General features: G+C 35.2%; 1 protein-coding gene across 2 annotated transcripts in view; it reads left to right on the top strand.

The window, feature by feature from the left end:
- Positions 1-27206, top strand: part of MANEA (mannosidase endo-alpha) — an 88720-nt gene that overhangs the window by 35770 nt on the left and 25744 nt on the right. For both annotated transcript variants that reach the window (XM_020998284.2, XM_078155232.1), the window contains one exon: positions 26797-26906. In XM_020998284.2, coding sequence (XP_020853943.1) covers positions 26797-26906 — 110 coding nt within the window. The remainder of the gene's footprint in view (positions 1-26796; positions 26907-27206) is intronic.

The following is a 27206-nucleotide window of genomic DNA, read 5'->3' as shown; positions in this document are numbered from 1 at the left end:
TATTTCTATCTCAACCATTTCCTAATCTATCAAATTTGGTACTATAAAAGCTTAAATTAGGTCTTTCCAGATACCTGAGACTTTATAATCTTTGTAGTGGCAAATACTGTTGCCTCCTCCCCTGTCCTAGAGACCCAAGGATTTTCACCAACTTATCTGTTGCTACTGCTCTCCATGGTTATATTTATTCTAATAGAGACCCTGTTTCTTAATAACATGATTATGGACAGAAATGGCAGCAATAGCAATGGCAGTGGAATCTAACTAATAGAGTTGAATTTAGAGAAAGTTCAAGGGTGGAGCTGTCCCCTCAGGCACACTCATTAAAAAACTTTCCAAGCCTCTAAAACATTCAGTATAGCATTTTGACCATTAACTGACAAATTGATCCATGTTGTTCACCTGTATATTGAACCTTTAAGCTTGACCCTTGACCTTCTTACTCAGCCTCCTGGCTTTTGATTTTGGCATTGACCCTGTTTTCAGTCCAAATACCACTCCTTAGCTCTGTGATTCATCTTGTTTAAATATCCTAATTTTTTTTTTTCTGGACAGATATTTTTAGTCCCTCCCTATTGCTGCTACATTCTCTTACTTGCCTAAACCAGGGACTCATCATTCTGAACCATGGAACTTGCCCTTACTACAGCAGCACAGTAAAATGGAGTGATGTGAGGTCACTAAGATCCAGATGGTTATTGTTGTTCAGTCATGTCCAACTCTTCGTGACCCTATGGACTATAGCATGCCAAGCCCTGCTATCCTTCACTGTCTCGCAAAGTCTGTCCAGGTTCATGTTGTTTCCATGATATTATCTATCCATCTCATGCTCTGCTGTCCCCTTTTCCTTTTGCCTTCAATCTTTCCCACATCAGGGTCTTTTCCAGTAAATCCCATCTTCTTATTATGTGGCCAAAAGTATTTAAGCTTCAGCTTCAGTATTGACCTTCTAAATGAATACTCCGAATTAATTTAAGTATTAACTGATTTGACCTCCTTGTGCCTAGGGACTCTCAAAAGTCTTCTCCACCATCACAATTTAAAAGCATTAATTCTGTAGCACTCAGCTTTCCTTATAGTCCAACTCACAGCCATTCATTGCTTCTGGAAAAACCAAACTTTTATTATACCGACCTTTGTGAATAAGGTAGTATCTCTGCTTTTTGGTATGCTGTCCAAATTTGCTATAGCTTTCATTCCAAGGAGCATCTTTTAATTTCATAGCTGCAGTTGCCATCTGCAGTGATCTTTAAGCCCAAGAGTATAAAATCTGGCACTGCTTCTATTTCTTCTCTGTTTGCCAGAAAGTGATGGGACCAGTTGCCAAGATCTTACTTTTTTGATGTTAAGCTTTAAGCCACATTTTAGACTCTCCTCTTTCACCCTTATTGAGGCTTCTTAATTTCTCTTCACTTTCAACCATCACAGTGGTATTGTCAATATCTGTTGATATTTCTCCTGGCAACCTTAATTCAAACTTTTGATTCATCTCACGTGATGTACTCTGTATATAAGTTAAATAAGCAAAGTCACAACATACAGCCTTGCTGCACTCCTTTTCTAATCTTAAACCAATCACTTGTTCCGTGTTCGGTTCTAGCTGTTGCTTCTTGGCCCAAATAAAAGTTCCTCAGGAGACAAGTAAGATGATCCGGTACTCCCGTCTTTGAGGACTTGCCATATTTTGTTGTGATTCACATAGTCATAGGCTTCAGTATAGTGATAAAGCAGGCATAGATTTTTGTTTGTTTGTTTTTTTCCTGGAATTCCCTTGCTTTCTCCATAATCCATTATATGTTGGCAATTTGGTCTCTAGTTCCTCTGCCTCTTTGAAAACCATTCTGCTCTTCTGGTAATTCTCAATATTTCTGAACCCTGGCTTACAGAATCTTAAGCATAACCTTGCTGGCCTGTGAAGTGAGCACAGTTGTTTGGTAATTTGAATATTCCTTGCATTGCCTTTGGGATTGGGAAGTAAACTGATCTTTTCCAACCCAGTGGCCACTATTGTATTTTCCAAATTTTCTGCCATATTGAGTGTAGCACTTTATTATAATTTTTTTTTTTTGGCTAGACAATGGGGTTAAGTGACTTGCCCAGGGTCACACAGCTAGTAAGTGTTATGTGTCTGAGGCTGGATTTGAACTCAGGTCCTCCTGAATCCAGGGCTGGTGCTCTGTCTACTGCGCCACCTAGCTGCCCCTGAGTGTAGCAATTTAACAGCATCATTTTTTAGGATTTCAGCTCAGTTAGAATTCTGTCACCTCCACTAGCCTTAGTGTTAGTAAATGCTTCCTAAGGACCACTTGACTTCATTCTCTAGGAAGTTTGGCTCTAGATCCAGATGGTCAAATGGTACCTGATTGTAATAGACATTCTTGGAAGTGCAAAAGGCCTTGGCGGAAAGCTTTTCAAAGTGCGGTTTTCTTGGATAGAAATATACTTCATTTGATCCTTACATTGAATGGTAATATGAATTAATTATATTGTACTATTGCAGAGTTTCTTTCAGCATGAATATAACAAAGATCAGCTTAATATTTTGCTTTCAAACTTGAAAACTCTGTGTTTCACAATCTTGTGTGTTTCTATACAAAGTTTAGTGGGTAAATTGTAAGCATCAATGTTACGTTGAACTAGTTTAAAATAAATCATTTAAAATTATAATAACTTTAGATTCAATAATTATCTTACCAAAATAATAGCTCTTTCCTAGACTGTTCTACCACTTACTGTGACCCTTTAACCTCTCTGGGTCTCAGTTACCTCATCTTTAAAATGGAGATAATATTTTACCTACTTGACTGTGGGGGGCAAAAATAATCTCTGGAGCTACTTTCCAGCTTCTGCATCTTTGAATTATTTCCTTGTCATAGAATCATAAAATATATGTTTAGAATTGAAAGGGGTTTTCGAGGTCATTGATTCCAGCTTCCTCTTTTTACACATCAACTTCCTCTTTTTACACATTAGGAAACTGAAGCTTAGATGAAATGACTTGTTCATGATCATGCAGATAGTAAGTGTTAGAGGTAGGATTACTTTTTCTGGCTTCAAGTCTAATGTGGTATCCATTGTGTTGTAGCCTTGCTATTAGTAATAGCTGTTTTGAAACCCCTTGATTCTCATATCAAAAGGGTTAGAAACATGTGTTGCATCATCTTTTGTACTGTCATGTTATGATTCCAGTGTTATCAGTAAAATGCTATTTTTTATTTAATTAGAAAAGCTTCAATATTTCTACTTTATAATTTTAAAAAATTTAACTTTTCCTCTTTGTTTCTTTTGTCCGTCATAGTTCCTACTTTCAAAAACTGTAACTAGAAATCAGCCTTGGATTACTTGCTAAAATCATCATATCGCTTCTTTCAAAAGGTCAGAATTCTAATTTCTGGACCTAGTGACTTTGAAAACCATGAAATGAATTGGTAGAAATGGAAAATATAATTAGATGAACTACATTTTCAAGTTTAAATGTCACTTATTAAATGTCACCTAATTTGATGCTGTCCTTAAAGTTCTCTTGTGGAATAATTGCGTTTGTGATAAGCTTATATTTATTTATGTATTCGTTAGGTAAGATATACCGCTGCCTCTCAGGTAAGTTTAAAACTTTAGCGTTTCACATTGTTGTCTGTGCTATGAGAACTCATAGTCTTCCCAGTCTGATGCATGATGCAGCATTAAATGGGGCTTTTCAAGGAGTTCACAGTGAAGAGTCTCATGCCTTTTTACCTATGCTTTGGATCCTGATATTCCTTTCAGTGTCAAGAGAATGCATTTGATGATATCCCTTCTAGGAGCTTTTCTCCAAAATTTTGTGTGCTAGTTCATAGGGCTTAGCTATCCGGTGTTTCAGATTTATTTTCTGAGAGAAACATTAATGTGATAAATAGGGGGAAATTATGCTATTTATGGCTAAATGTCTCTGCTGCTTTGCATACAACTTTTCAGATATCCACCTATCTCCCGGAACACTACATTCAATCAATCAATTGCTCAATCAACAAATATTTATTAAGTGGCTACTTTGTGCCTGACACTCTCTGGGAATACGAGGGCAAAAGCAACACTTTTCCTTCCCTTGAGGAGTTTATAGCCTATTAGGAAATATATTTGCATATATTGGTATATGCAAAATAGATACAAGATGATAATTAGATGAAGAAAGGACTAGCAACTGGGTAAATCAGGGTCATGTTGGAGGTGGCATTTGAACTCAGATTTGGAGGAAGTAAGGTATTTCCAGAGATGTGGTAGGAAGTACATTCCAGGCATGATGGGGCATAGCAGTGCAATGACACAGAAATGGTGGAAAAAAAGAGTTCTGATTATGAGAAACAGTAAAAGGCTAAATTGTAGAGTGCGTGAAGTACACAGTGAGACTGAAGAACAGTCAATTTCTAAATCTTGTTTTTTTCAACCTTCACAACATCTCTGGAATGTACCTCCTCCATACTCACTCAGCTGCCACTTTGGTTCAGGACTTTATAACCTCTCCCCTAGATTATTGCAGCAGCCCCTTAATTGGACTCCCTGAGGCCTCTGTCCACTCCAGTCTATGCTACATACTGCTACCAAAGTAATTTTCCTTAAGCACAGATTTGACTGTAATTTACCTAACTCACTCAACTCTACTGGCTCCCTACTGTCTCTAGGATAAAATATGTACTATTTTTATACTCCTTTTTTACAGCCTATACAACTTATTCCCCACTTTTTTTTCAGTCATATTGGGCATTGTTCAGTTGCTCTTGCTCTCTAACATTTAGTCAAACTGACCCTTTTTTTTCCTCACTGATATTGCATCTCCTGTCCATACTTTTGACATAGGCTGTTCTGTATTCGTAGTCTAGTTCTGTATTCCTGTCTTCCTTCCTTACCTATGCCTCATAAAATGAGTCCCTCTCTTTTCTTTTAAGGTACAAGCTGGGTACTAACCTCTGCAACAAACCTTTCCTGTTTCCTCAAATTGCTATTGCCCTCCCTCTCTAACTACTTTATATTTAATAATTTTTATTTATATTCTCTGTGTGTGTGTGTGTGTGTGTGTGTGTGTGTGTGTGTGTAATGTATACTTGTTGTCTACCTTCATTAAAATGTAAACCCATAATGAAGAGGAATTATTTCATTCTTTGTACTTAGATCTCCAGTGCCTAGCATGATCCCTAGCACATGTAGGTGATTATTAAATACTTTTTGATTGTGGCTAGGATATGAAGTGTTTTAAATGCCACACAAAGGGATTTCTTTTGCGTTCGTTAGGAATTTTTTTTCCCTGAAAACCTGGTTAAGAAACACTATTTTTGGTTGCTTTTCTCCATTTGTTCATTCATTCATGCAATGGATACTTATTGATTACCCTTCTGTAAGAGAAGTGTGGGGAGGGTGATAAAAAGGTAAATAAAATGTGGCCTTTAAGGAGATTACAATCTAATGGAAGATATAAACTTATGGGAAACTACAATTCTAGGCAGAGTGTGAGAATTAACATATGGAAATATAGAATCTCAAAATTGAAAGAGACACCAAGTAAAGGGTAGACCAAGCTATGTGTGACCAACAATCTCTATGTAAAACCTAGAAGTTGTCATCTTTCCTTCACTTAAAGGCTTCCAGTGATGAGAAACTCACAGCCTCCCAAGACTGCCCATTCCATTTCTGGAGAGCTCTTGTGAATATGGAGATTTTCTTAATATCCCGTAAATCTTTCTTTATAAAATGTATGTATTGCTGTGAATCAAATATAACATGTCCAGTTTTTCTTCCAAATGACAATCCTTCAAATACTTGAGAACAGTGACCATGCTAGCCCCTGTCATATTCTGAAAGATAAATGTCTCTAGTCCTTTCAGCTAATATTCCAGTGGCATGGATTCGAGTTTTCCATTTCAGGTAGAGTACAATGGGACTATCATCCTCACATCAGCTGAGCCCTCTTTTCTGGAATGAGCCTTTGTCCCATCGAATCTTTTTTGTAACTTGTCCAGTCATTCATATTCTTTCTCTCACTGACTGCTGGTTGCTTTACCTCTGCCTACATATATTATGCTCAGGTCTTCCCTAGCATTAAAAAGGGATAACAGTGACTTTCATTTGTCCCTGATAATCCCTCAAGCTATCATATCTCTTCTGCCTTTTACTGCTAAACTCATTTACACTTACTGCCTCATCTTCCTCATTATACACTCATTCCTGTGTCCTTGGGAATCTAGTCTTCTTATCTTGGGTCTTAATTCCCTGTTAACCATATTTATTACATGCATTACTATCTGGGTATTATTCTCCTTGAGAGAGAAAATCTTTCATTTGTACTATTGTGTACACTTGTTCTCTCCTTCATTAGATTGTAAATTCTTTGAAAGTAGGGCCAGTGTCATCTATTTTTATATCCTCAGTACTTGACAACTTAGCATACAGCTTTGTATAGAGTACATTCTCACTGTTTGTTAAATTGAATTATAGATACAAAATTGAATGATTGTATTCTCTCTTTGTCCTTGATTAACATTATTTCCCTCATTTATTTTGCAAGTAGTTATCTTATCCCCGTGATCTTTCTCTTGAACCTAATCTAGCTTAAAAAAGACTTTTTTGGTTGTTCTTTTCATTTTTTGTAAGCCTCAGCTTTGGTTGTTCAGACATTTTTACAGAAGCGTACCATTCTTTGTATTCATTTTATTCCTTTTGCTTATCTCCTTTTGGTACACATTTTTTTTAAAAAAACCTGAGTTAGTTGATGGGTTCTCTCTATCTGCATCATTTTCTTTATGTAGCTCCCCATTTTTCCTTGTCAGAATCTTTTCCATTCATATTATCAGGATATCATTCTAGAAGGGATCCCATTCCCCTTGAGCTGTTATTCTTCAAGGGCCATTTGAGGGCCTAGCCTTTCTCTGAACTCTGACATCTGCTTTCCCCAAAGATAAGTTATCTGTCCTACTATTCCTATCTCTCATTTTATGCACTATAAATTCTTAAGACAGTGAGATAATTTCTTCCCAAGGTTTTTGTCATTTCTGCTTTGTCAGCCACTTCCTTGCTGGTCAGAATTTCATACAAATTAGCAGTTTCTCTCATCACTTATTCCATCTTTTGAAGTATGAAAGTATTTAGATTAACTTTGATGTTTTGATCTAATATGTTAGGTACGTATATTCAGGTGCTGCACAAGATTCTATTTTGGAGAGGCAGATCCTGCTTATAATCTTAATCTGTGGGTCTCTTAATATCTTTGTTGATAATCATCACCAGCCTAGTTATCATACTCATAAATTTTACTTCTGAGTAATAAAAGTGGACTATCATAATTAGTATATATCACTACTGTTATTTTATTGGTAATAAATATTTATTGAACATTAGCTAAACATTGCATGGAATATAAAGGTAGATACATTCCTTACTCAGTGAACCAGCAAGTCATAAAAATGTAAGAATATGAATGATTTCATGGGTGTTGGATACTTAGCAAATGATTCCATTAGCCTTGCATAAGCCATTAGCTATAATTCTACTACTGTTAATGACAAATTTCCCCAGGCTTTAACAAGATGAGGACAGTAATGGGGGTGGGTAAAAACCATAATATCAGTAAGAAAATTAGTAAAATCAGTAAAAGAGGTAGAAAAAGAGACTATTACTGCTAGAGAAGAAGATGGGTCAGTCAGGAGAGGGAACAAGTGGAGAGAAAGGAAGATAACCAAAGATGTTATTTTCAAAGGGAATCAATGACTTCTGTAGCTAAGATAGTATTTGTGAGTGACTGGTTGGTAGCTTAGATTGAACCTCACAGATCCTTTTCCTTGGTAGGGTCCTCACAAATCCAGGGTCTAGTCCTCAGCTTTGCAAATTCAGAAAAGATGCATCCAGGTGAGCAGATTCTGAGAAACCAATTCATGTAAATCAAACTCACAGGAGGCTGATTTATAAATTAAAATGTTATTAATTTGTATTATATCCATTTGTGTATATTTTGATTCCCCTACTGCTGCTACTACTACTAATTCACATTTATGTAGTGCTTGGAAATTTATAAAGTGCTTTCATCATACAACAGCCCTGTGAGGGGGTAGTGTGATACAAGGCTGTAAAGGCAGTTAGGTGGTGCCGATAGAGAACTGAACCTCAAGTCAGGAAGATCTGAGTCCAAATGTGGCCTCAAACATTTACTAGCTTTGTGACCCTAGGCAAGTGACTTAGCCTGAAGTGACTATTAACTATTGCCCTTTTTGTATTTATCATTAATATTATATTTTCTAAGATTATGAGGGTTTTTTTCTATTTATATTTAGATTTGTTTCTCCCTAGTGGAATTTGGGAGATCATTAGTTCTTTAAGATTTGGAAAGCACCCTAGCCTCATTAACAATACATTTATAAATCCTAAATTCATTGATTATTAGAATTTGAAAGGACTTTTGATATTACCTATTACAATGCCTTCATTTTATAGATAATAAAATTAAGGTCCTAATAATTAAAATCTAAGGGCATAGATCTAATTATTTGCAATGATCAGATTGATTGATCAGTAAATTTTTACTAAGTACCTGTTCTGTGCCAGGTCCTCTGCTAAGCCCTGACTCAATCCTAGCTCTCCTCTCTCACGTCTGCAGAAGTGATCTACTTCTTTAGATGGCAAATTTCATTCATTTTTTTTTATTGTTATAATTGATTCTTCTTGATTCAATTTTATAGGGTATTAGTTATTGATTTTCCAAAATTTTTTGGAGGTGGACCTATCTAAAGCCTACAGATCTCTTGAATTACTGTTCCTTTATGAATTGTCATTGATAACTCATTTCAAAGATGTGAGATCATCTATTACTTTGATGACTTATTTTATGAGAAATAGCTTCTCAAGAATATCTAGAGGCAGGTTTATGGTAGAAGCCATTTTTACTGCTCCCTTAATACTTAAGTGACTTATGATTTTTGTCAGTGTGAGTTTTTCTTCTGTAATACATATTCCAACAACTTCTGTCTCATAGCAGATGATATGGAGAGTTACTGTGTTAGACACATTTATCCCACTGCATTTTAACTAGGTGATAAGCTTCTCCAAACTGAGCTGGTCCTTAGACAACAACCATAGCAGGTCCGTATGCAAAGCCTTTCTACCTAGGTAGGACCTACTAGTGTTTGTGCTCTGTTATCTTAGTCTTTGAGAAACTAGGGTTAGTCACCTCCTTAGCACAGTGAACTATATTAGAATAGAATACTGAGGGAGGAATTTTTTAAATTAATTTTTAATATTGACTTTAATAGTTTGATGGAGGGGTTAAGATGTTTTAATAGCAGTTAGGTTTGTGGTACTGTAGAGCTTAGGTGGCCTATAGTCCATGAAACATACTCCCTATAGGTAATATAAAAAAAATGAGAGAACTTTTGCAATTGAAGTTTAGGTAGAATTATTATCCAAATGTTTAAAAAAATTGTTTTCACAGCAACTGGGAAATAAGAAATACAGGAAATGGGGTATAGAAATCTATCCTGCCCTACAGGAAAATAGAAGGGGAAGGAGATAAGAGAAGGAGGGGAGAGAGATAGAAGGGAGGGCAGATTAGGGGAGGGGGTATACAGAATGCATGCAATCTTGGGGTGGGGGGAGGGATGATATAGGGAGAAAATTTGAAACTCAAAATCTTGTGGAAATGAATGTTGAAAACTAAAAATAAGTAAATAAATAAATTAAAAGAGTGGCCAACCCTCAAATGACTGAATATATATCCTACATAGGGATTCACTCAATTCTAGGAGAAGTAAGGTAATAACTAGGCAGAGAAGTAGCTTTCAAAAAGATACCCTTACCAAACTCCTAACCTAGAATCCTTTTTTTAATTAGGAAAGACTTTTTACTCTTAACAAAGTTAGCAGGGAAAGAAATGGAGAATGAATAGCAAAAAAGGGCATGGAACTTCAGGTGTTGAACTGGGAGTAAGAAATCTGAGTTTAATTCCACTCTGCCATTTAATCCCAGTGTTACCTTGGGCAAGTCAAGCTCTCTGGGCCTAAGTTACCTCATCTGTACAATAATGGAGTTGGACTAGATAACCTCTGAGGGTCCTTTTCAGCTTAAAAATCTATAGACCTGTGTTTTCTCATCCATAAAATGGAAGTAAAAATACTTTTCCCTACCTTATAGAGTTGTTATAAGCTTCATATGTGAATATGTTATACGAAGCACTTTGTAAATTTTAATGTGCTATATACATGCTAGATATTACTCACTGATTACTCTTTAATTCCTGCCAATATACTTTATTTTTGCCCTGGGGAAGAAAAATGTGGATTTTTATTCATATATTTAAATTTTAATGCCAGAAAAGGATTAGATTAAGATGATTAATAGAAATCACAAGAAGGCAGATTTTTTTTTAATAAGACACCATAGATATCATCTAACCCATCTGAGAAATGATATTAGAACCCCAAATGACTTTTATAAGGTCACATTAGTATCAGAGATAGAACAGCACCTCAGGTCTCCTTATTCAACTTGAGACTGAATGGCCATTTGTCAATATGTTGTAGAGAAAGTTTCTGCTTTGAACTGATCTTAGGACAAAATTACCTTTGAGATCACTTACAAGTTTTTGATTCTGTGACTCCATTGTTGGACATTTTATATCTGCTTTGTAGGTCATATACTCACAGAAGATACCCTCAAGTTGAACTTTTGCTGCTTTGTACCTTTTATGTGTATTTGACTCTAAGCAGAACATTGCTTACAGTAATGGTTTATTACATTTTCAAGCATTTTTTTTACCAGAAAAAGGGGGGAAATATAACAAGGGGTACAGTCTTTAGGTAGTGATGACAAATTATAGTATTAACTTTTTATCCCCAGTGTGCTTTTTAAAATTTTTTTTTATTCCAAACTAAACAAACATGAAATAAAGCAAGCATTTCCATATGCATTGTAGAACAAAAGGAGGAGATTATATATGAAATGGTTATCTTTATTATGTAGAGCTTACTTTTCCATTTAAGTATATAGTAAATTCAACAATTAATTTTCAAAGCTTCCTACTTATCTTTGGTTCTTTCTGGGCATATTTCAATTGTCTCCTCTTTTTTGTTAAGAAAAGAAGGGATCGTATTCCCAGTGCCTCTCCTCTCCTTACCCTTTCATGGTGGGGAGATGAGGAGTAGACGGAGAACCAAAAATTTGTAACAAATATGCATGGTGAAACAAAACAAATTTCCACATTGGCCATGTCCCAAAATGTATGTCTTATTTGTTTATTCATTCCATTGGTTCTCTGTCAGGAGAAGTATATGGATAGATATAGCATATGTAACATACGCTTTGCCTTCAGTACTCTCAAATTGTGGATATTCTTATTGATCAGAGTTTTTAAGACAATGGAAGTTGTTTTTTCTTTACTATGTTGTTTCTTATATAAATTTGTCTCCTACCTCTGCTCACTTCACTCTGAATCATTTCATAAAAGTTTTTCCAGGTTTCCACAGGATCTCTTTAATCCATTGCTATGAATTATCAATAATTAATACTATTTCTTTAAATAATTCACAATTGACTATCTTGTGGATTTGTTGTCTATTTAGTTCCTTCTCATTGTATATTAGCATTTCTACCACATAATGAGAGACTTGGGTATAATTGTTTAGCTACTATCCCCACAAGCTGTACTATTTGGGGTCTTTCTTCCTTTTCACTGCCAAGGCCCAAGGAAGGATATACTAATTCAGTTATATTCTCCCTATTTCCACTTCCTTTCTCTTCACTCATTTCTTAATCCTTAACTATCTGGTTATAACTGTTACTCTAATGAAATTGTTCTCTCCAAGGTTACTTGCTACAGATCCTTGCATACTAAATCCTGTAACTTTTATTCCGTATTCATCTTGACAGTGTTTTTTTGTTTGTTTGCTTGTTTTGTTTTTGTCCCCCTCTATTTTTCTCCTACTTTTATGAACACTACTTAGTAGTCTTTGCTATTTGATCATTTGTTGTCAGCCCCCTAAGCATAGGTTTCCCTAAGCCTCTATCTTACACCCTTTTCACCTCCCTCTATATACTCTTTCCTTTGGTAATTTCATCAGCATTCAGTAGTTTGATTATCACCTCTGTGGATTACTCCCAAATCTCTATATCCACTTCTGATTTTTGCCTTAAATTCCTGGACCGCTCTACCTGGATGCCACATTATCACCTGAATTCATGATATTTCTTCTACTCATTTTACTTCCTACCAATTAACAGCAAACTCTTGTCTGAATAGTGATTTTGTTATCAATCAGTGTTTATAACAAGAAGAGAAAGAAAGCCCATGCACAAAATTTACATATTCAAGTAATATATGTAAGATTTTTCTCTATAGCTTCTGAAGGGCTGGAGATGAGGGATGCTTTAATTGTCCAAGTCTGCATCTTGAGATGGTCTTCCAGTAGCCCTCTAGATGGATGTTTACAGTATCAGATCAAGTTATGGGAGTGCGGCAATAAAGATGACCCCTGACTTTTCCTTTTTTAACACCATGGGGCCCATCCTTGATGTGTATTAAGGAAGCCTTACCAGTATTTTGTGCTTCCCAGGGCTTCTCAGTGAGCGCTTAGTTAGAAAGGAACTAATTTGTTTCTTCTACTGCCAGATGTACTTTTTAAAATCTTTGAGCATTGTATTGATTAGGGGAGTGGGGAAAGATGAAGTAGAAAAAAGAGGAAGTGAAGAGAGAGTCTAACAGCCGGTGGCTGACTGTAGATTTATCATGCCTTCTTTCGTACATCAACTCCAAGAAACTTTCACAGAACTGATAACTTCCTTCACAAAGATTGAGATACCAAAGGACAAGAGTGCTCTTAGACTTATAGCCTTAAATTCTAAGCCTAAATCTTAATAGGCTTGAGACAGTCTCCTGTTTTTAAAGTATTCTGTAGTTCAGTAAATAGATGAACATTTATTCAGAGGATTTCATTCAGTTACATAGTAGAGCAACATCAATGAAAGAACAAGTAGTAGGTCATTTCCTGAGGGCTACAATAGGCCCTACAGCACTGTATCAAATTTGTCTAAAATGGTACTAAGGTAGCCTTATATAGAATTGGACTTAAAATCAAAGGACCTGAGTGTGAATCCTAGTTACTACCAGTGATGCCTGTGGTAGGCTAGTCTCCCTTTATAGGTATCAGTTTCCTCATCTGTAAAATGGAGGGATTAAATGGTGTGTAAGGTCCGTATAAAACAAGCAGGCAATCAATAAGTATTATTAATCATCTACTGTATGCCAGGTGTAAGAGACACACATATAACAAACATTCCCTATATAACCATCTTTTTCTCTTAATCTTCCCCTCCTACAATCTTCCCTGTTTGTGGGGAGGGCACTGTCATCCTCCAGTTCACCCAGGTTCATCACTAAACAGTCATCCTTAATTCTTTCCTCTGACTGAGTTTCCCCCACCTCATCCTCACCCTCTGTGATGAAGTTTTACCTGATGTCACCCGTTGTTAATGCTCCTTCCTCAAATTACCGTATATTTATTCATATGTGTGTATGTGTGTGTATTCCATCTCCCTAGTAGAGTTAAAATTCCTTGAGTAGAAAGAGGTTGCTTCTTTTTAGTCTTTATATCTCTAGTGCTTAGAACAATATTTTATGCATAATGGGCACTTAAATATTTGTTAAGTTCTTGAACAGGATGCTAACTTTTTTTCCTTCCTTTTCTTCCTTTTTTAAAAATTATTTGTAGTTTTCAAAAATCACTTCCATAAGCTTTTGAATTTTAAATTTCCCCCCCACCCTTCTTGCCTCCCTCCACATGATGGCATTGCAATCTGATATAGGCTGTACATATACATTCCTATTAAACATGTTTTCACATTAGTCGTGTTGCTCATGGTGCTTGCTTATTTCCTGACTTTTAAAAAAAATTTAGCTCTCCTGCTAGAGAGCAGGGACCACTGACCCAAGCTTCTTGTGCTGGGGGCCAGGGCCTAGTCACAGCTTTGTGTGCTGGGCCTCAGGGTACTGGCAGTTGGAAGTAAGTCTGGTGGCTTACCTGGTGTTGGGCTGGAATCAACAACACTGGAACTCTAGGGGTAGGGGTGGGGAATCTTGCCCCTGGAGGATACCTGCTCACCTGGGCTTTGAGCTTTCTTTGGCTCCTGCTCACCTAGGCCTTGCATTACTTACTTCGGCTCCTGCTTATTCAGGCCTTGCACAGGGATGTTTCCCTGCTGCAGGATGTCTCTCAGCATGGAGCTTTCCCTCTTGGAGTTATGCTTCCCAGAGTTATGCAGAGGCACCAGGAACTTGGCTGCAATAGAACTCAGTTTTCCAGACTGGTTTCCACCAGTTCCCCTGCCCATACTGAGGCACTCAGGGGTCCTGGTGTTGGTGCTTGCCTGCTCCACCACTCTGGGGTTCAGGATCTCCCCCTGGTATGCTGAAGTGGAGCTTTCTGCTAGCTTGCTGGGTGGGCCACCTCCCGTTCTGTACTGCCCCTCCTTCACCAAAGCAAGAGGGTCCTTTTCTGTTAATCCCTCAAACTTCCTGGGCTACAAGACTGCTGCATCCTGGCTTTCAGCTGGTTAAGCTGTTCCAGGATTTTTTCCTGGAGCGAAATTCTGGGTTTTCAGAGGTCAGTAGGAGAGGGTCAGAGCGACTTCCTACTTACTCCATCATCTTGGTTCCCCAAGCAGAACTTCAAGATGCTAACTTTGAACAGTACTGTTTGCCCTTTGATAGCAAGCACAGTGATTTATGGGAGTTTCTCCCTGTTGTTCAGATCATAGTTAATTGCACTCAGTAAATATTTGACTGAGTTGTTGGTTAAGAGATAGTAAAAACATAGTAAACATTGTTTCTTGTTAGTGAAGTTTAACTTCACTGAGAAGAAGGGTAAAATGACCTCTGGGGCTAAAATTGATCCCTGAGTGTGATAACCTATAGCATTATAGGGTATTGTCAAATATATACACATACACACATATATACATATATACATATATGCATGTGTCTATATGTATATATGTATATATGTGTGTATGTGTATATATGTGTGTGTATATATATATACATATATATGATCTCTAATTATGTTAAAATTAGAGAAGCTAGAGATACGTTACCTTAACCCCAAGACTTCATTCTATTTTTCCCTTAGAAATTGTATGCCAGTGAATTTTTCTAACTCTTAGGATCTAAGAAAATTTTACAGCACTTGAGTACAATAGCAAATCAGTAAATTTCACTAGAATTGTAAAAGAGCCAAGGGAGCCAATTAGCAAGTGAATACAATTAAAATAGATTGCATAAGGTCTAGAAAAAGCTATTTATCTATCTCAGACCAAATAAAAGTTTTATAAGAATGTAGACAGTATATTCCCAGATTTCATAGGAATTTGTTCATTTTTAGTGAAAAAAATGTTGAATCTTTGAAAAACATTAAATATACTATTATAAAAAAGAAACAGAGGAAATGTTTCTTTTTTTTCCCATTGTTGATAAACGTGAGCATGTCCAAAGGAGAGGAGTGAGGAAGGGGAAGGGACTTGTCAACTATGCTATAGCAGGATTTGTTAAAGGATCTGAGGATGTTTGACCTGGAAAATTGAAGGTTTAGTAAGGATGTGATGACTGATGACTGTCCTCAGTCTTAAGGACTTAAAGGATTTTCATGCAGAAAAAGAAACTCTGCTTGGCTTGGCTTCAGTGTATAGTGTAATGCAGAACATTATTTTGCCATTTAGGTAGTAGGTCCCTTTAAGCCATGGAAAGTAAAAATTGGTGCTTAATCTTGCCCCAGACCTCTTTCCTCCTAAATCTAAACAATAGTGAAATGTACTCTTGCATAGCTCAGCATAGCCCAATGCAAATGGATAAGAAAGCTTGCAATATAATTGCTTTAGATAATTATGTTTACACCAGAGACCAGGACACCTGGTCTGGTTCGTGTGATCCCTGACCTGTAATGATGTGGTGCTTGGGTGCTTGTGCTTATACTTGTGCCCCAAATGTCTCCCTAGTCTCAAAAACATTATCTCTGACAACCACTTCCCAGCCCAAGGACACTGTGCCTAGCAGTTATTCATACGTGGGCCTCAGCACGACCTTTATCTGGCTGCTCAGGCCCCAGCCCTCAGATCATGTCTCTGGAAGCCTCCCAATTCCTTAGTTGTGAGAAAGCTTTCCTTTGTTGCAGAGCATTGTCTCACCAAGACAGAGGGAGAGGGGTGTCCTTGACCAGCCCAAGAACTCTTCCTTCTGCCAGACTCCAAAGATCCATCCCCCTCCCTGTCCGGTATATTCCCTGCACTTTCCCATCCATAGCCCCCAAAGACACCTGCACCTTTGGATTACCTCATCAGTGTTCCTAGCATTTCTTTCCCATACTCTTTTCCATATAAACCCTAGCTCGACCCCTGATTGGGGCTGCTTGATTTGGCTGTGCATACCCCTGGCAGCCGCGTGCTAATGAATCCACATTTTAAATTACATCTGGGTCTCGCTTGCTGATTTCTCGGTACAACAATAGAACTAAGAATAATGAGTAGAATTTGCAGGGGCAGATTTCAGCTCTGGATGTGGGAGAAAAAAAAAGCTTCCTAACTATCTTCTTACTGTCCTCTCTAAAAGAAGAGGATCTCAAATAAAAATGGGGTGCCCCATCCTGGGGAAGGTATGTAAGTAGACTCTGATCCTCAGGGATGCCATGGGGAAGGTTCATCTTCAGGCATGTGTTTGATTAGATGCAATTCTTCAAAGGCTATAGCCAGATAATTCAGACTTATTCTAATAAGGCATTTTATGTGATCCTTTGATATATTTATGCTTATTTTCTTTGAGTTCCTCTGTGGTACCTCAGAGTTGTTTTAATTTTCATTTCTCTGGTCAATAGTGATTTTAGAGCATTTTTTTTTCATGTGACTCTAGATAGCTGTGATTATTTCTTCTGGAATTGCCTGTACATATCCTTTGACCATTTATAAATTGTGAAAGGACTCGAGGTCTTATAAATTTGACTCGTTCTTCTGTATATTTGGGAATTAGAGACTTTATCAGAGAAACTTGTAAACATTTTTTTCCTAGTTTCCTGCTTTTTTTCTAATCTTGGCTACATTAATTTTGTTTCTGTAAAAACTTTTTATTTAAATTAATCAAAATTATTAATTCTATATCTTATGATCCTCTCTGTTTCTTAATTTTTGGTCACAAATCGTTCACTTATCCTTAGATATGAAAGATAAATTTTTCCGTACTTCCCTAATTTTCTTATAATATCACTGTTTATATCTAAGTCATGTACCTATTTTGACCTTGTCTTGGCATGTGATATGAAATATTGTTCTATTCCAAACTGCTTTCCAGTTTTCCCAGCAATTTTTGGATTAATTTATTTATTTTTAGTTTTCAACTCTTTTATAAGATTTTGAGTGCTAAATTTTCCCCCTCCCTCTCTTTATTCCTCCCCAAAAAGTCATACACTCTGATATAGGTTATACATGTATAATCATATTAAACATATTTCCACATTAGTCATGCTGTGAAAGAAGAATCAGAACAAAAGGGAAAAACCACAAGAAAGAAAAACAAAAAAAGAGAAAATAGTATTCTTGGATCTTCATTCAGACTCCATAAATCTCTCTTTGCATGTGGATAGCATTTTCCATCATGAGTCTTTTGGAATTGTTTTAGATCATTGTGTTACTGAGAAGAGCTAGGTCTGTCGAAGTTGGTCATTGCCCAGTGTTGCTGTTACTGTATACAACATTCTCTTCATTCTACTCACGTCACTCAGCCTCAGTTCATGTAAGTCTTTCCAGGTTTTTTCTGAAATCTACCTGCTCATCATTTCTTATGGAACAATAGTATTCCATTATATTCACATACCATAACTTGTTAGCCATTTCCCAATTGATGGGCATCCCCTCAATTTCCAATTCTTGGCCACCACAAAAAGACCTGCTATAAATATTTTTGTACATATGAGCCCTTTCCTATTTTTGTGATCTTTTTGGGATACAGACCTAGTAGTGTTCTGATTGGTATGCACAGTTTCATAGCCCTTTGGGCATAGTTCCAAATTGCTCTTCAGAATGGTTGGATCAGTTCACAACTCCACCAACAATGCATTAGTGTTCCGATTTCCCCACATCTTCTCCAACATTTATCATTTTCCTGTTTTGTCATGTTGGCCAATCTGATAGGTGTGATGTGGTAACTTGTTGTTTTGATTTTCATTTAATCAATAGTTATTTAGAGCATATTTTCATATGACTAGAGATAGCTTTAATTTTTTTCAGCTGAACACTGCCTGTTCATATCCTTTGAACATTTATCAGTTGGGGAATGACTTGTATTCTTATAAATTTGACTCAGTTCTCTCTATATTTTATAAATGATGTCTTTATCAGAGACACTGGATGTGAAAATTGTTCCCCAGCTTTCTGCTTCCCTTCTTACCGTGTTTACATTGATTTTGTGTAGAAACTTTCCAATTTAATGTAATCAAAATTATCCATTTTGTATTTCATAATGTTCTCTATCTTGTTTGGTCATAAATTCTTTCTTCCCTTCTCCATAGATTTGACAGGTAAATTATTCCTTGCTCTCCTCACTTGCTTATAGTCTCACCCTTTATGTCTAAATCATGTACCCATTTTGACTTTATCTTGGTATATGGAGTAAGATGCTCTATGCCTGGTTTCTGTCATACTGTTTTCCAGTTTTCCAACAGTTTTTATTAAATAATGAGTTCTTATCACAGAAGCTGGAATCTTTGGTTTTTTTCAAAGAGTAAATTACTATAGTCATTGACAACTGTCTTGCATACCTAACGTGTTCCACTGATCCACTGCTCTGTTAGCCAGTACCAAGTGGTTTTGATGATTTCTGCTTTATAATACAGTTTTAGATCTGGTAGGTTACTTTCCCTTGCATTTTTTTTTTCATTATTTCCCTTGATATTCTGGACCTTTTGTTCTTCCAGAAGATGAATTTTGTTATTATTTTATCTAGCTCTATGAAATTATTTTTTTGGTAATTTAATTGGCATGGCACTAAATAAGTAAATTAATTTAGGTAGAATTGTCATTTTTATTGTATTAGCTTGGCCTACCCATGAGCAATCGATATTTTTCCTGTCATTTAGATCTGACTTTATTTGTGTGAAAAAGCAGTTTTGTACATGTGCTCATATAGTTCCTGGGTTTGTCTTAGCAAATAGACTACCAAATATTTTAGATTGTCTACAGTTACTTTAAATGGAATTTCTCTTTCTATCTCTTGCTTCTGGGCTTTGTTGGTAATATATAGAAATGCTGATGATTTATGTGGGTTTATTTTATATCTTGCAACTTTGCTAAAATTAGTTATTTCAAGTAGTTTTTTTAGTTGATTCTTTAGGATTCTCTAAGTATACCATCACATCATCTGTAAGGAGTTTGTTTCTTCATTGCCTATTCTAAAGCCTTCTCAGCAATTTTTTTCAAATAGTGAGTATTTGTCTCCAAAGTTTGGATCTTTGGATTTATCAAACACTTGATTACTCTGGTCATTTACTACTGTGTACCTAATCTATTCTACTGATCCACCACTCTACTTCTTAGCCAATACCAGATTGTTTTGAAGATTACCACTTTGTAATACAGCTTGAGATCTGGTACTGCTAGGGCTACTTTCCTTCACATTTTTTAATTACCGATTCCTTTGATACCCTTGACCTTTTGTTCTTCCAGATGAATTTTGACATTTTTTCTAGCTCTGTAAAATAATTTTTTGGTAGTTTGGTATGGCACTGCATAAATGTATGTAAAACTGTCATTTTATTATATAGGCTCAGTGTACACGTAACAATTAATATTTTTCCAGTTGTTTAGATCTGACTTTATGTGAAAAATGTTTTGTAATTGTGTTCATATAGTTCCTGGGTTTGTCTTGTCACATAGACTCCTTGGTATTTTATGCTGTCTGCAGGTCTTTTAAATAGAATTTCTTTTTCTATCTTATTTTTTGCTGGACTCTGTTGGTATTTGAAAGGCTGATAATTTATTAAAGTGGCTTTATTTTATGTCCTGAAACTTTGACAAGGTTGTTAATTGTTTCAGCTGATTTTTTAGTTGATTCTCCAGGATTCTCTTAAGTATATCATCAAATGATCTGCAAAGAGTGATAGTTTTATTTCCATATTGCCTATTATAATTCCTTCAATTCTTTTTCTTCCTTTATTGCTATAGCTAGCATTTCTGGTACAATATTAAATGATAGTCATGACAATGGGCATCCTTGCTCCACCCCGATTGTATTGGAAAGGCTTCTAGCTTGTTCCAAATACAGATAATGCTTGCTGATAGTTTTAGATCGATACTACTTATCAATCAAGGAAAGCTCCATTTATTCCAATACTTTCTAGTGTTTAATAGGAATGAGTGTTGTATTTTGTCTAAAGCTTTTTCTGCATCTATTGAGATAATCATATTATTTTTGTTGTATTTATTATTGATATGGTCACTTATCCTGATAGTTTTCCTACTATTGAACTAGCCCTGCATTTCTGGCATAAATCCTTTCTGCTCATAGTGTGTGATCTTTCTGATATATTGCTGTATTTTTTTTTTCTTTTCTTGTGATATGTTGCTGTAATCTCATTGCTAGCATTTTATTTAAAAATTTTGCATCAGTATTCATTAGGGAAATTGGTCTGTAGTTTTCTTTCCCTGTTTTGGCTCTTCCTAGTTTAGGTATTAGCACCGTATTTATATCATGAAAGGAATTTGGTAAGACTCCTTCATCTGTTGTCTCAAATAGTTTATATAGTATTGGAATTAAGTGTTCTTTAAATGTTTGGCAGAATACACTTGTAAATCCATCTTTCCCTGAACTTGGTTTCCCCCCCCCCCCCCTTAGGGAGTTCATTGATGGCTTGTTCAGTTTCTGTTTCTAGGATAGAGTTAGTTAGGTATTCTGTTTCCTATTTATATTTTTAGAAATATTCATCCATTTCACTTAGATTGTCAGTTTTACTGCCATATAATTGGGCAAAATAACTCCTAATCATTGCTTTAATTTCATCTTCATTGGTGGTGAATTCATCTTTTTCATTTTTGATACTAGTATTTTGGTTTTTCTTCTTTATTTTTTTAATCAACTGTTTATCAATTTTATTTTTTTTTGTTTGTTTTATTTTATACTTTCAATTTTATTGGTCTTTAATTTTCAGAATTTCTAATTTGGTGTTTCATTGTGGATTTTTAATTTGCACTTTTTCTAGTGTTTTTTTTATTGCATACCCAATTTATTGATCTGTTCTTTCTCTATTATTGATATAAGCATTTAAAAATATAAATTTTTCCATAAGTTCTACTTTAACTGCATCCATAAATTTTGATATGTTGTCTTATTGTTGTCATTCTCTTTAGTTAAATTATTGGTCGTTTCTATAATTTGTTATTTGTATGTTATTCTCTCTGATGAAAGTGAGGTTCAAATATTGCCAATCCCCCCATCTTCCTTGTGCTGCCTCTCTTATGGGGGATATTTTTCCCTGTTCTTTCTCACCTTTCCCCTTATCCCAGTACATCCTTTTTTCTCACCCCTTAATATTTTTTGAGATAATCCCGTGATAGTTCACACATATGTAGAATTCTTCTAACTGCCAGAATAATAATAATAAATTTCTTAGGAGTTACAAGTATCTTATTTCCATATAGAAACGTTAACAGTTTAATGTTATTGAGTCCCTTATGAATTCTCTTTAATTTTTTGCTTTTTTATGCTACCCTTGAGTCTTGTGTTTGAAAATCAAAAATCAAATTTCCTATTTAGCTCTGGTCTTTTCATCAGGAAAAAGCGCCAAAAAAAAGGGTGAGAATGTGTTTTTACATTTTAAGATAAAGTTTACTTGTATTTAAAAATATAAAAAAATCATTCTTAGCTCCTGGGCTGTACAAAACATGCAGTAGATTGGATTTGGCCCCTTATAGTTTACTGACCTTTGTTCTAGGAGGTAACCAGTGGGTTCTTTATATTGACAATTTGTGCTCTTATTCTAAAAATATGAAAATTTTTCATTTATGATTTTCAGAAATATTAAGGCTTTTTTAAAATCATAGTTTTTGGGGCAGCTAGGTGGCGCAGTGGATAGAACACCAGCCCTGAAGTCAGGAAGACCTGAGTGTTCAAATCTGGCCTCAGATCAAACACTTGACACTAACTAGCTGTGTGACTCTGAGCAAGTCACTTAACCCCAATTGCCCTCCCCCCCAAAAAATAAAAAATAAAAAATAAATAAATCATAGTTTTCAGGTAACTCAGTGTTTTTTGAATGATTTCTCCTTGATCAGTTTTCCAGGTCATTTGTTTTTATATGACATGCCATACTTTTTTTTCAATATTTTGACTTTGTTTTAATAGTTTATTGTTTCCTGAAGTCATTAACTTCTGTTTGATCCATTCTGATTTTTAGGGAGCATGTTGCTTGGGTAACATTTTCTGTCTTTTGTGCTAAGCTGTTAATTCTCTCCAAATCTCTCCTCCATACTTCTCATTTCCTTTCCACTTCTTTTCTCAAGCGCTTTCATTTCATTTATATCACTTTTTTTTTAAGAAAAAAGTGTATACTCTTTAATGTTCCCATTCTGAAAATGCCTTAAGCCTTTCAGCTCTAACATCTCCAACAGGTGATTCATTTCAATATTTTCTCTTTTGTTTATCTGTCTTATTTGTCCTGCTTTGAAAGAGGAACATTAAAGTTTCCTATAATTATAAGTTTGCTATGTCTTTTCATAATTTAGTTTTTTCCTTTGTGAATTTACATGTATGGCATTTGATAGATAGATTCATTGATTGATTTAGGGTTTTTTTTGTTTTTTGATGGGGCAGTCAGGGTTAAGTGACTTGCCTAGGGTCACATAGCTAGTAAGTATCATGTATCTGATGCCGGATTTGAACTCAAGTCCTCCTGACTCCAAGTCCAGAACTCTATCCACTGCTCCACCTAGCTGCCCCCCGATTGATTGATTGATTTAGAATTAAAACTTGCCATCTATCTCTCTCAGAGCATTCTTTAAACTACTCCTTCTATGCTAACTACTTAATGATAATGTTGCAGCCTATTCATTTTTACTCAAGCATCTTTCACCCTTACATGACTTACAACTCAAATTCTTAGTGGGTTATAATATTACAAAATTGATGCCATGGACAGATGCACTGGAAGAATATTAATTATTAAAAAGATATGCCTCTGTATCAAGGAGAATATTGATATTATAGTCACACATACTACATATATGTGTACATACATACACGTATAATTTTTCAATGATTAAAAAAAGGTTTTATTGGTCTTTCAAGAATGGAATCCAATTTTTTTTAAATTAAGTATATAATTTTCAAAGTAGGCCTCCTAGTCTATGACTGACCTTCTATTAATGTCGTTTCTCTTTTTCTCTTTTTTCTTCCCACCTCATCCTTTACACCCACCCCATCCTTTACATCCACGCCATTGGGGGGAAAAAGAAAACAAAAACTCTTGCAAAAATATGCATAGTCAAGCAGAACAAAACCCACACTGGCCATGGCCAGAAATATATTATTTCATTCTGCATCTTGACTATATCACTTCTCTGTAAGGTAGGATAGGTACCATGCATCTTCATTGATTCAATGTAGTTTTCATTCATCATTTCATTGATCAGAGTTTTTAAATCTTTAAAAACAGTTTCAATTGATACAGTTTTTATTGCAAAGCTAATAGACATCAACAAACACTAACAGTGTAATATATAAATAAGAATAGAAAAGAGGATTATATATGAAACTACTACAATACTGTATAGTATGTCTTTGTCCAATCATGAACTTCTGTGCATATTTAAATGTTTCATTGATGCTAATTTATTTCATTTCTTCTCTCTTCAGAGACCATTTTATCACCATCTACAAATCTCTGTCTCTACTACAAACTCTCACATTTTTTTTAATTACTTCGCCCCTCCTACCATCCCCTTCCTTGAACTGAAGGGGGAACAGGGATGAAAAATAAAAACCTCAAAACTACATTCATAGATTGGCAAAACAAATTGCCATATTGACCATGTCCAGAAATACGTGTTTCTGCTTTTTTTGTTCATCACCTCTCTGGGAGAGAGTGGTTTGTTTCACCATCATTCTTTTATACTTATTTATTATTGTATTGACCAGAGTTCTAAAGCCTTTCAGTATTTTTTTAATAATGTTATTATTTTATGAAATGATCTCCTGGTTCTGCTTATTTTTGAGATGTATTAGTTCATTGGTCTTTCCATTCTTCTCTGAAACTGTTCATGTCATCATTCTTTATGGTATAATATCCCATTAGATTCATATATAACAGTTTGTTTAACCACTCCCCTGGTGATAGACACTCCCTTTGTTACTAAAATTTTTACTACAACAAAAAGCTATTATATATTTGTGTAAGTTGATCCTTTTCCTCTTTCTTTGGTTTCTTTGGAATATGGATCAGTAGTGGGTCAAAGAGTATCTTTTAGGGCATAGTTTCAAATTGCTTTCCAAAATGACTGAGCTAATTTACAGCTTCACCAACAGTACACTAGTGTGCCTGATTTAACATAACTACTCTAACATTTGGCCTTCTTTTCTTGTCATCTTTGTCCATAGGTTTGTAGATAGCTTGGATTTTTTTTTTCCTTTGAAATCTGCCTGTTCGTATCCTTTGACGTTCTTGTCTTTCAAAGTTCCGTTTCTTTATAAATGTTATTACTGTATAAATTTTTCTCCTGATTCTGCTTATTTTACCCTTCATTAGTTCACACAAGTCTTCCCAAGTTTCTTTGAAACTATCCCTTTTTATCACTTCTTACAATATAATTATTTTCTCTAAACATAATACTTTTCTGGATTCTCATAAAAAAAAAAACTTGAAAACTGTCTCTCCCTCACTTGAAGAACCTACCTTGTTTTACTATCATTAGACTTTAGAAAGCAGTGTTTAGGAACTTTAAGCTACTTCAAATAGAAGATTCCAACTCCCAGCTCTCAATCCCAAGCCTCTTAACATGTTCTCACAGTTAAATTGTGTTCTATGATATTTTAACAACTCCAGTAAACCTTGACAACGTTGCTGCCAGAGCAGATTTCCATTTTCCTTGACTGCCATGATATTTGGCAAGAATAGTTTATTCAGAGCATGCAGCTAGGAAGAAACTTGATAAGATCAATTGAAGTAGAATAAGTAGTCATTTATTCTTGTCAATTTTTCTTGAAGGATTTTTGTTTCCTTGTTTCTCATTGTGTATTATCCCAAGAAAGCCAACCTACAATAAAAGAATTTCATTTAAAATAATCATAATACTTAGAGTAATTAAATCAATGCCAATTGCAAGTTTATAATTTCATGTACTTTGTGGTACCAAATACAACTAATCATTTATCAGTTTTTTACAAAGGCATATTTATTGATAAATCTCCAAGGAATGTACTCTAAGTCTTTAACTAAATGAAGATAAGCTTATATTTCTAAATAGCTTTTGAATATCAAAGGAACTTTTCCACTAGGTATATTTATAGATACCCCTTAGGTTCCAGAGTAAATTAATAACAACTAGGCCATTGTTTTACACTTGTGCCCCTTCCTCTCAAAATATAATGGAAAGTGAACTTTTTTCCCAAAATTAAGCCTCAAAACTCATAACACAAAGTAAACATGCTTTCCTGAAATTGATGCTAGATTAAAAAAAAATGTAAATTGGTATTAAAACAGTAAAATGTTTAATAGCTGTAAACTGAGGGCTGAGAATACTATGACAACAGAAGTCACAACATAGTAGCAAAATGAATTTTGAAGCAACAGAAAAACCGAATGTAGTTGAGTTTGTGCTACTGTCAGCAAGGGGAGGTCCCAGTAACATCCCTGTGGAGGAGCTGACTATGTGATGGACACCCAGCATCATGTATTTGATCTAAGAAGAAACCTCACTTAGCTAGGTCAGAGTAGTGCTCGTCATATACAGGACATTAAGTTCCTTAGTAACAGCTCAATAGTGGGATTTTAAAGAATAAATGTAGATTTGGGTGTTATATTAAAAGTATTTTGGAATTGTGGAGTTATATAATAAACATTATATAATGAAAATTAGAGGACAAGGAGTATTCTTTTGGCTATCATTGACTTGTGAAACATCTTTTGTTCATTTTGCTTTTACTTAAATTCTTTAGAGAATTCGCTCTCTAAACAGAATTTTAAAGGAATCATAAGAGACATCTGCTCTGACACGCCTTAGATCAGAGAGATAGTAGGTTGTTTCAGACTAACCTGAACTTCTTACGATCTTTTCTGAGTCCTCATTGCTTTTTTTTTTCACTTCTCTATAGCTTTAACCATGGCAATCACCATCATCTCCTGGTTTCTTTCCATGTCTGTTTTAAAGTGTTTTGTACTTACCGTATATTCACTCAGTGTCATTAATGAGACAGTGAAGCATCATCATATGAAAATATATTTTTTTAAGTAAATTATTGCACACAGCTTTCAATAATATCAGGTAATTCAACCTGCATTTTGTGTATATGAGTATATATAAAAGTAATTGAACTTTAATAAAAGATCTTCAATATGTAGATCCATATAACATCTTCTACTAGTGGATGGTTTCCTTTTGTACAGTCATATTCTCTATGAAGACTGATCTTCTAGTACTGCTTTCAAAATAGCATTTCCTCTTGAATGTTGATTATTAAACTATTAAAAGAAATTACTACTTTCAGTTGATGCAGTACCAACTGTCATCTCTTTCTCTCTCTTTTTTTTTCCCTTTGTCTCTTAGGTGTGGTAGCCTTGTCATGGTACCCACGTGGTTCAGCTGATAATAATGGGGAATCTACAGATGAGTTGGTGCCTGCTATTTTGGATAATGCTCATAAATATAATCTAAAGGTATTTTCACCAAGATTTAGATAAGTAATTATTTTGAATAAGCAAGATAATAATTATAGCCCAGGAAGTAGATAAATTTTATAACCATTCCAATTAGAATCTTGATTTATATTGCAAAATGTGACTTTATATCATTTTGCTACAAATGTTTTCTGTTCATAGGGAAATATAATTTGGAGCTAAATTTCACATCTTTTGGTTTTTTGTATGTATTTGAGATGATGAATATTTTTTCAAATAATTTTTACATGTATATATGTCCTTATGGATAATCACAAACATTTTAGCAACAAAGTAGGT

Source organism: Phascolarctos cinereus, unplaced genomic scaffold, assembly GCF_003287225.1.
Source record: "Phascolarctos cinereus isolate Bilbo 61053 unplaced genomic scaffold, phaCin_HiC Scaffold_5;HRSCAF=322, whole genome shotgun sequence".
Lineage (NCBI taxonomy): Eukaryota > Metazoa > Chordata > Mammalia > Diprotodontia > Phascolarctidae > Phascolarctos > Phascolarctos cinereus.
Note: the sequence above shows the minus strand (reverse complement) of the source record. Positions and strands in the feature narration are given on the sequence as shown.